This window comes from Eucalyptus grandis, chromosome 9 (assembly GCF_016545825.1).
Source record: "Eucalyptus grandis isolate ANBG69807.140 chromosome 9, ASM1654582v1, whole genome shotgun sequence".
Classification (NCBI taxonomy): Eukaryota; Viridiplantae; Streptophyta; class Magnoliopsida; order Myrtales; family Myrtaceae; genus Eucalyptus; species Eucalyptus grandis.
The window spans coordinates 23,491,695-23,502,278 of NC_052620.1; the positions used below are offsets into that span (position 1 = coordinate 23,491,695).

Consider the following 10,584-nt stretch of genomic DNA (forward strand, 5'->3'; position numbering starts at 1 on the left):
TTTTCTTTTTGATCTGACTAATTCATCTTCCTTGAAAAATATAAATCTCTTTGTCTACACGCAGTGGCTATGGCAAGCGTGACCTTTAAAAATACGCTAGGTGAAAGATACTGAAATTTGAACAATAAATCTATCACACTCCCAAAATAAACGTTAGCGTGTTAAACTTCAGTTGCTGCTTTCACTTTTTAGAATAATACCTTTGTGAACTTTCAACGTTGAAATGGAAGTTCGCGAGAACAGTCAAAACACGTCTCAATGCCACCGGAGTCCAGCAATAAATTTTCAAGAGCGACAAAAGGAAAAGCAGGTAGGACAATTTTCCACAGTATGATCGATCAAGGAAGGTTCTGCATTTATATTAATTTTCATCAGAATTTTTATTGGCATCAATGTCAATTCATCCTTCTCCTCCTAAGCACCAATCATCATTTAAATACAATCACAGAAGACACTAACAAAGCAAACCCAGTGGTCTTGCTGTGGGGAGCCGAAAGCATGAAAAACTACCATTTCGTACTCGTACATGGCGCCTGCCACGGCGCGTGGAGCTGGTACAAGCTCAAGCATCGGCTCGAGTCAGCCGGCCACCGCGTCACAGCGCTCGACCTCGCTGCCTCTGGCACCAACACAAAGTCCATACACGATGTCCTCACGTTCCGCGAGTACACCGAGCCACTGCTGGAGCTCCTGGCCTCACTCGGGGCGCACGAGAGGGCAATCCTCGTCGGCCACAGCTTGGGCGGCTTGAACTTGGCTCTCGCTGCCGACAGGTTCCCAGACAAGATATCGGTAGCTGTTTTCCTGGCGGCTTTCATGCCAGACACCGCACATAGGCCGTCATACGTGCTGGAAGAGGTAAATCTCTGCTGAACGCGCGTTAGATTCTCAAAATGAAGTCGTCTTTCTTGCTTTTGGTTAAAGTGGACCTTTGCCCTTTCGATTTTGGAGATTTTACTCTGTTTCAGTTGGAATTCATCTAAATAATCAACTCATATATGTCTCTAACCCTACATGCATGAGCTCATTTTTAATGAATTTTGTCCCTTGCGATGGAAGTACTGCGCGAGGGCTCTGGAGGGAGCATGGTTAGACACTTCTTTCACGCCCATCGGAAAGCCTGACAAACCCTTGACGTCCATGTTCTTCGGCCCCGACTTCTTGTCATCCAAGCTCTACCAGTTGTCTCCTCTTGAGGTACGTTTTCACTTCCGTCCATTGGCATCAACGAAGCAAATCTCCTCACGCTTTAAATGGTTTGACTTCAACTCAATTTACTCCAAAAGCTTGAGATGACATTACCTTGAATAGCAAATGACTACCGTAAATACCACTTTTTCGTGTCCTTTTCTTGAGGGTAGCAATGGATGAACCTAGCCGGATCATTTCATTACAGTCTAATATTCTTTTTGATATGATCTCGTCATTTTGTGAGTTTTATCCATTTGAGATTAGAAATTAGGTATGAACTCGTCCTATAGGACTTGAGATTGGTTAAGAATTTTGTGGTTGGGAAATCCAATGCCCATACTTGATACGTGTAACGATTAAAAGGTCATTTGTTTCCTTTATATATCTTAGGTGATTTAGTAAATACACATAATTATTATCTTCGTTAGAATTCATAACGGTTTTCTTGCACTTTTTAAGTTGCCCTTACTCTGATAAAACCCTCAAGCTCCCTCATCCATTTCCAGGCTATAAAAGGGGGATCGGGTTGCTTCACGATAAATTCGAGAATACTAAGACTATTAGAATGATAACCACCATTTCACACATAACTCTTTAGTAATATTATAACCTTAGATTTTTATGATTGTCAATTCTACATTCTTTCAATTGTCCATATGGTCCTTATAGAATCCTAATTGAAGATTTACAATTCATAAGTTGTGAAGATATTTAACAATATGATTTTTATAAAGTGTTGTTGCGAGTTGCCAATACCTTACAAGAACGTAACTACCTTAGTGAGGTGTGTTTAGGATACTATATCAAAACCCTTAATAAGCTTGGAACGGGTTTGATAAAAAAAACGTTAAGTTAATGAGACGGGTTCAATATTAACTATTCCATACCCATCCTACTTCTGTCTCTATTACAAACATGACCACAGTAGAAGTGGAAAAAACCGAACACCCAAAAAGAAAGTGTTGGGAATTACTGATCCCCAAAAACCGGATTCGACACCGAATCGAACCCCTAAATCAATGTGGAAGACGAAGCCCGGGAAAAACACGCATCACCGATCGTAAAGCACACCACGGATTCGAGCGTACCTTGTTAGCTGAGATTAAACACCAATGCCGAAGAAGAGGAAGAAATTCTGGCCCCGTTCGATCGATGATGACTTGAAGGAGAAAACAAAGTGCCTTGAACTTACTTTTGTTCCTTTTGGAGGAAGAGAGAACGCGCGGGAGAAGACGTACGTTGAATTGTCAAACGTTGTCTTTCTCTCTCTCTCTCCTCCCTTTTATACCTCTCCCCTCCACGGGCCCTATTCCCGTGGGCCGGGCCTTTGGGCCCAATTTGAGCGGATGGGCCAACTCGGGCCCATCTCATAAATCTATCATCTCCCACTCGCACATGGTGGTACAAAACCAACATGGGCGGACAACCCCTACTTAGCCTCATTTGAGAAAAATCCATCATAGACTTTCTCTTAACATGGTGGGTCGAACATAATCCTCTTTACCTCTCTTCAACATTCATACCCCGGTGAATAATCCGTGCGACCAGCATACTTTGAGCTCGTTGCCATACATCATTAGGAATACATAGCGGCTCATAATGGGCATCACTTCTGAGTAGATTTAGTATGCGTACCCTAGATCGATCGATCACATTTTATCTCTCTTGATCTCTTTTAAACAATGATATATTTATTGTATTCACAATTATCATTATCACAAAGACAGTCATAATTGGTTAACCGGTGAATACAAAACTACAATGTGATTCTCCAAAATCGATCTTCCTCTTTCCTTCAAACTCTCAATTTCAGTCCAGCTTGCTTTTCTAGAAATGCCCCATTAGATCGAATCAAACTCATGATCATTGGCAACATCCTAAGATAGCAAACACTAAATAGAAATCTTGAGAATAAGTAAGAGTCATGAGGGGACTAAGAAGTTGAGGAACTCTCTTCCTCAAAGAGTCTCACACGACATAAAAAGTTGAGATCAAACTTTTGCCACTCTTATTGGTCGTCTCATGCATACGTAGTATGAAATACGTATTACGGTATTAACTCCTTTCCCATGGAGCGTATGTCTACACCTTTCAATACCGTACAGATGATAGTTTAGACATACCCAATGTCTAACTTGAGTTCACGTATCTACTCATTCACTAAATTCATCGGAACTCACATCGGCATCATAGAGATAAAGTAAAATATGTGGAGTATTTTACTCTCGGACATAGTAAGTATTATGTCCTCATCTTAACATCCAGTTAAGGCGACATACGTGTTTTAAGCTTGAGCTCTCAATTATCACCTGGATAATAAGCTTAAAAACAGTCTCATCTCTATTTATCACACGGTAAATAGAGGCAATTACCGTGTGAGTGGGCTAATCTCATCTGTCCGACATACTTCTTCTAACTTAAAGTAATGCACTGAGCATTAAGATGCATAAAAGATCAAACAAAGATTCATAGGCATTAATGATGAAAACACAAATTCATCAAATGTGAACTCTTGGGAAATTACAATATTCAGTACATCATCCTCTACGCAATCCTAGAGATTTCACATGGCCACAAAACACATCTCTAGGTATTGGCTTTGTCATAGGATTTGCTACCATTCCATGCGTAGTATGTACTCTAAGTTCACATCTTTTCGTGCAACCATATCCTTGACAAGATTCTACTTGGTATCTATATGTTCGGTCTTGCCATGATATTTTGGATCTTTGGTGTACACTTTTGCTGCTTGGCTATCACAGTTAACCAACAATGAATCTGCAGCACTTCCAATAACACCTAAATGATCCAAAAAAATCCCTTAAGCCAAACATCTTCTTATCTTGCTCTTTGATAATGCCACAATTCAATTCCATCGTGGACAAGGCTATATACTTTTGTTTCTTACTGCTCTAACACACGGTGCCATTATTCGGTAAGTAAACAAACCTAGAGGTAGATTTCCTTTCATTTAAATCTCCTCCCCAATCAACACCAGAATAGCCTTAGAGTCGCAGATCCTTTTCCATAATAACTCGGCGTATAATCAGCAGTCCCCTTTAGATACCTCAGTATTCTCTTAACGGCTTATTAATGTGCTTGACCTGGATTGGATTGGTAACTACTCACCATTCCAACTACAAAACATACGTCAGGTCTTGTACACATCATAGCGTACAACAAGCTTCTAACGGCACTAGCATAAGGAACATGTTTCATTTGTTCCTTCTCTTGTGGAGTCCTTGGACACGAGTCTATGGCTCAATCCTTCACCTTTTGCAATAGGAGCGTCAATGGGTTTACGAGTCCCATATCATTCAATTCAAAATTTGGAAGACAACCAACTTTTGACGGTATTGACTAGCTCCATATTGCTTCGGCAATTAGTATATCATCAACATATAATGATATGATCACAAATTGATCCTTGGACCTTTTGATATATACACAATGATCCTCATCTATCATTGTAAAGTCATATGCCATTATGGCATTATGAAAACGTATATATCATTGTCTTGGCTTATTTGTTTAAGGCCATATATCGACCCCAAAGTCGACATACCTTTTCTTCTTGGCCTTTCACTATGAAACCAACAGGTTGTTCCATATATATTTCATCCTCTAAGTCTCCATTGAGGAAAGCAGTCTTTACATCCATTTGACGTAACTCAAGATCCATACCAAACACTATTGCCAGAATTATGCGAATCAAGGTAAATCTCAATACAGGAGAAAACGTATCTTCATAATCAATTCCTTCCTGTTGATTATACCCCTTCGCCACAAGGCGAGCCTTATGCCTTTCTATTGAGCCATCAACCTTTTGCTTTATTTTGAGAACCCATTTGTTCCCAATAGCTCTGCGTCCTTTTGGCAGATCAACCAATTCCCAGACTTGGTTTGATTACATTGACTCCATTTTCCTCTTTCATTGCATAAATCCATTTCTCCTTACTAGGGCAATTTAGAGCTTCATTAATATTTCTTGGCTCATCCTCATCTTGTGGAGCAACCATAGAAGTTTCCCTTTCAATGTCAAAACATCGACGGGGAATACTTTAGTGACTTGTTCACCGTATGGGAGATTGTACACTTAGCACATCATTCCCCATTATGCTCCCACTTGGATTAGGTAATGATAATGTCGTCACATCGGTGGTTGCAATTGAGAATGTGTTGAATTCAATTCATCACATCTTATATTACTCCCACTTGGATGAACTCCATTAATATCATAATCTTAATCCAAGGTTTCAAATAGGAAGTAATCTTCCCTATTTCGCCCTTCTTAGGAAATTCATCCACTAAGAATGTGACATCACGTGATTCAAATTCAGTTATTCTCCCACTTTCCTGCTCACTTACGAACACATACCCTTTTGAGTGTTCGGGGTATCTCATTAAAATACTCTACTTTTATATGGGACTCAATTTCCCAAACTTGTGAGAGGACATATGAGTATAGACAGCATAACCCCATGGCTTAAGTAAACTTAAGTCCGGTTTTCTACATATCCATAACTCATATGGAGTGAAACTAACTGATTTGGAAGGCACCCGGTTAAGTATTTAGGCAGCGGTTAACAGCACATCACTCCAAAAAGTGATGGGTAAGTTAGCATGCGCCTTCATGGACCTAACCATTCCAGTAAGGTTCTGTTTCTTCTCTCTGCAACACCATTTTGTTGAGGAGTATACGGAATAGACAACTATCTTTCTATTCCTTTTCATCACATAATTTTCTGAACTTATCAGATAAATATTCTCAACCTTGATCGGATCTAAATACTTTTATTTTCTTGTCTAATTGATTTTCAATCAGGTTCATGAACCTTTTGAAACAACATGCTTCAGATTTATGAGAAATCAAATAGACACATCCGAATCAAGTAGAATCATCCATAAAAGTGATGAAACAAACAGCCCCTTGCCTTCCTCTCACATTTATTGAACCACAGATGTCCAAATGGATTAAATGCCGAGGAAATTCAGCTCTTTTATCTTTTCCAAATGGTCTCCTTGTCATTTTCCCTTCTAGGCAATGCTTACATATGGGCAAATCGCTTTTTTCAATGTTGCCCAATAAGCCATTTTTGGCTAGTCTTTTCATATGTTGTTGGCCCATATGACCAAGTCTAGCATGCCACTATATTCACATCATTATCATATAAAATAGAAGACGTGAAACAAGGGAATAACGTATTGACATCATCACAGTCAACATTTAGTACAATAAAACCATTTAGAAAGTGACCACAACCATAGTAGTTTGTACCTAAATACAAATCTACACCTTTATTATGGAAGTTCATTCTAAAACCAAGCTTAACCAACATCAAAACAGACATTTAAATTTCGACGAATCTCAGGAGCATATAGAACATCGTGTAGGAATAAGGTGCGTCCACCACGCATATTCAATTGGCCGGTGCCAATTCCTTTAACTTCATCTCTGGAGTTATTTCCTACATAGATACACTTAAGTTCCAGTTGGTATTCGTCGGAATTCCACAAAGATCCTCTATCCTTTGCTACATGATCTGTCGCTCATGAATCTACATTCCACAAAGGATTGGATTCAGCCTATAATGCAGAACTTGACACATAAGCAAAGTTCTCAAATGTACAAGAGGTGTATAGCTTCTTTGGCTCACGACGGTCGCGAGCATAGTGACCTCTCTTGTCACAATTGTAACATCACACCCTTGACATTTTATTCACTTGAGGACGCTTTCCTCTCTCTTGTTGGTTAATTCTTGATTTCTTACAATAAGGACTTGATCCTTTGCATTCCCACATATTGAACGAATCAATACGCTTGCGCTTAGAGCTCAAAACCCTTTATGAGCTAGAACCAGCATTGCAAATATCTATTCTCAGCTCAAATGCCGTTAGGCGGTCCTCTGTTAGCTCAAGGTGGTGCATGACACCCTCAAGATCTTCCATAATATGGTCAAGAGCTTCTAGTACTTCTTGCTTTTCCAGCACATATTGAATCTCCATATTCAATATTTCACAATAGTTGCCGTTCATATCGGCAATCACGTTCTTAGTTGCTGAAATCATCGTCTGACACATCGGACATACATGCACGAATAATTAATGCCTATCATTTATGCATCCCTATTTATATAGACCCATCATATTAATGAATAATTTTAAGTAAGACTTCAGAATCAAAAGGTCACTACGTTTCCAATCATCCTCCAAAAATCCTAACTTAAAACTATCATTAATATGATTGTCATATGCAAAATCAATTCTATGAAGTTACAAAAACTTCTATAACTACCTGACTAACTACTTACAATAACAATGATAGAAGAAAGCAAATATTATCTAACATTCAATATAATAACGGTGCTTTCACATAATACAACTATACATTACTTTGAGCAATATATACAAAGAAAAATATCAACTTGGAAAGAGATATTTACATCCATAAAACATCTCATAATTAATCTAAGAAATAATTAGGGAATGTCCCTTCTAATCTATCAGTCAAAACATCTGAGAAAACTGAAGGTACATTTGCCAACCATGGAAAAACTTTTGGAGAGTTTTCATGTCGCCACCAAGGCGCATTCACTCTGCGCCACGTAGAGCACAATCTAAGGGTTGAAGTTTTGGCCAACTCAATCTATAATCTACTCTCTTACAAAAGCTTCCACCAGCCTTCTATAACCCGGGACCACGTTGACCTCCCATAGCCGATCTAACACTGCTTGCCATTCAGGTGGAAGAGTGTTCAAAGCAAAGCACCTTCTCAAAATCCGGCATAAGATAACCATTATTGATGATTTCATTATCATCATTGATTTGACCTTGACCATATGTGATACTAAATCACCATCAAGCCACCGAAAATCAGCTAACTCTTTTATCAGCCTTTTCAGTCTAGCTCTTCCTTCGTCCGTTCTCGGGTTGCGGTATCCGTGCATTACGCATCATAGTTTACGACAAATGCGGAACTAAAATGGATCACTTATAATCCATAATAAACAAAATGGAAAATACATAAATTTCCATGATTCATGCAACAAATGCAGAATAAAAAATGGATTACCTACAACCCCACAGGCATAATTGAAAAAGAAACAAATTCCCTTTTTTTTTTTTTTTTTTTTTTCGGGTCAACGGTCAAAGTCAACGGACGGTCAACGGTCAACGGTCCAGTCAACGGTCAACGGTCGTCGGTCAACGGGTCAACGGTCGAGCGGGTCGGACCGGTCGGACCGGTCGCAACGGTCGAACCGGTCGGACCGGACGGGCTGGTCGGACCGCTCGCACGGACCGACCACACGTGCCTCGCGCGTGCGGGGAATGACGTCACGCGGGCGTCGAGAACACGTCCGGGCGCGTGCCTTCGTCGGCCAGGTCGGGTCGGGTCGGGTCGCGGGTCGGAGTCGCCGCCGGCCCGACGTCATCGGCGCGTCATCTATGACGTCGGCCCGGCGATTCTTGGCCGTTGGGTGACGTCATGCGTCGGCACGCGTCGGTCGGTGGGCTGGCGTGTGCGGTTCGTCGCCGGCGGCGCGCCGCCCGGTTCGCCACCGGCGCGTGTGCCTGCCCACGCGCTGGGGCAACCAGCGCCTCCCGGGCGCGTCGCGCCCACGCGCATCGCCTTCCGGCCGCGCGTGTGGGCGCGTGCGGCGTCGCGCGGCGGCGCTCGACATACCGCCGGACTCGTCTCGACGCCCCCTTTCTCCCTGTGCCATCAGATTTTGATTTTGACATACGAAAACATGTAAAAATGGCCGAAGAGCGCTCGGGTGTCGGGATTTGTCGCCCGTCCGTACGGCGAAGGGATTTCGCGAAAAATCAATCAAAAACATCGAATTGATTGGGAAAAACGTGAAACGGGCTCACGATACCAATGTTGTGAATTGCGATCCCCAAAAACCGGATTCGACACCGAATCGAACCCTAAATCAATACGGAAGACGAAGGAAAACACGCATCACCGTCGTAAAGACACCACGGATTCGAGCGTACCTTGTTAGCCACGAGATTAAACACCAATGCGAAGAAGAGGAAGAAATTGCGGCCCCGTTCGATCTGATGATGACTTGAAGGAGAGAAAACAGTGCCTTGAACTTACTGTTCCTTTTGGAGGAAGAGAGAACGCGCGGGAGAAGACGTACGTTGAATTGTCAAACGTTGTCTTCTCTCTCTCTCTCTCCTCCCTTTTATACCTCTCCCCCTCCACGGGCCCTATTCCCGTGGGCCGGGCCCTTTGGGCCCAATTTGAGCGGATGGGCCAACTCAGGCCCATCTCATAAATCTATCAGAAAGCCCAAAATTTACATTCCTATGTGAAGAAGATTTCAGCCTATGTGGTCCTTTTACATTATATAGTCTGAAATGAAGAACATCGTATGTTTGTAGAAAACACCAATACATCACATGTAAACTTGATTGATGGCCAGGCTTGGTTGGATCTTCCCACGACCTAACGCGATATTTTGTGCCCAACTACACCTACACCTACGTGGGTGGGCCAAAGCATAAAAAGGAAATTGCTTGATAAGCTGGTATAATTTGTGCTTAGAACATTGTTAGCATTTTTTCATGGAAATGTCACATTTTCGAAGGATCTGGAGCTTGGTAAGATCTTGGTGAGGCCGGGTTCGTTGTTCTTGGAAGACCTGACCACGTCAAGCAACTTCACCCGCGAAGGGTACGGGTCCACGACCCGGGTCTATGTGGTGTGCAAACAAGATCTGGGAATACCCGCAGAGTTCCAAAGGTGGATGATCGCAAGCGGCGGGGCGCACCACGTCGTGGAGGTGGACGGGGCGGATCACATGGCCATGCTCTCGAAGCCGCAGGAGATCTGTGATTGTCTGTTGGAGATTGGGGCCAAATACGAACGTGCCTAACATTTGCCACGGCATTAGGGGGCTTTGGTTCTTCTCGATGGTTTGCAATTTCATTTGTCGGATTCTTGAGTTTGGTTTGTAATTCCTTTTCAGTTGTCGCGTCGGTGTAATCCAAATCCAGCAACAGTCCGACCCAACCAATTCAATGCCGACGAATGAATTGTCGTTTTTTTAGCCCCAGCGTCGCACTCAGCAGTCAATTCGTCACGTGAACTGTCCTTTTTTTCTTTTTTTGGGTTAGAATGTGAACTGTCCTTTTTTTTATCTTTTTTTGGGTTAGAATGTGAACGGTCCTTTTTTTCTTTTTTTGGGTTAGAATCACTCAACGCATGGGTTGTCTAGGTTTTTTAGCCTCAACGCGTACTCAGCAGTCAAATCGTTACGTAAACTGCTGCAGAGTAGTGGACGAAAGGAAAAGGAAAATGTGCAAACATCACATTTTCAGTTCCAAGTCTAGGTTTTTAGCCTCAATCATACTCAGCGGCTAACTAGCACCGATACGTGA

General features: G+C 42.0%; 1 protein-coding gene across 1 annotated transcript; it reads left to right on the plus strand.

Annotated features, from left to right (window-relative positions):
* The first annotated feature begins 240 nt into the window (after nucleotides 1-240).
* Nucleotides 241-10,253, plus strand: LOC104418619 (salicylic acid-binding protein 2). Its single transcript, XM_039301608.1, has 4 exons — nucleotides 241-310; nucleotides 449-858; nucleotides 1,060-1,197; nucleotides 9,792-10,253. Exons 1-4 carry the CDS (start codon nucleotides 259-261, stop codon nucleotides 10,077-10,079), a joined length of 888 nt encoding a protein of 295 aa, XP_039157542.1. The 5' UTR covers nucleotides 241-258; the 3' UTR covers nucleotides 10,080-10,253.
* Nucleotides 10,254-10,584: the final 331 nt, after the last annotated feature.

Bases quoted from the DNA above. Each gene is read 5' to 3' on its own strand.
- LOC104418619 (XM_039301608.1), top strand. From the start codon at position 259: ATGCCACCGGAGTCCAGCAATAAATTTTCAAGAGCGACAAAAGGAAAA. The intron at 311-448 runs GTAGGACAATTT...ATACAATCACAG, and splicing joins AGCGACAAAAGGAAAAGCAG to AAGACACTAACAAAGCAAAC. The intron at 859-1,059 runs GTAAATCTCTGC...TTGCGATGGAAG, and splicing joins CGTCATACGTGCTGGAAGAG to TACTGCGCGAGGGCTCTGGA.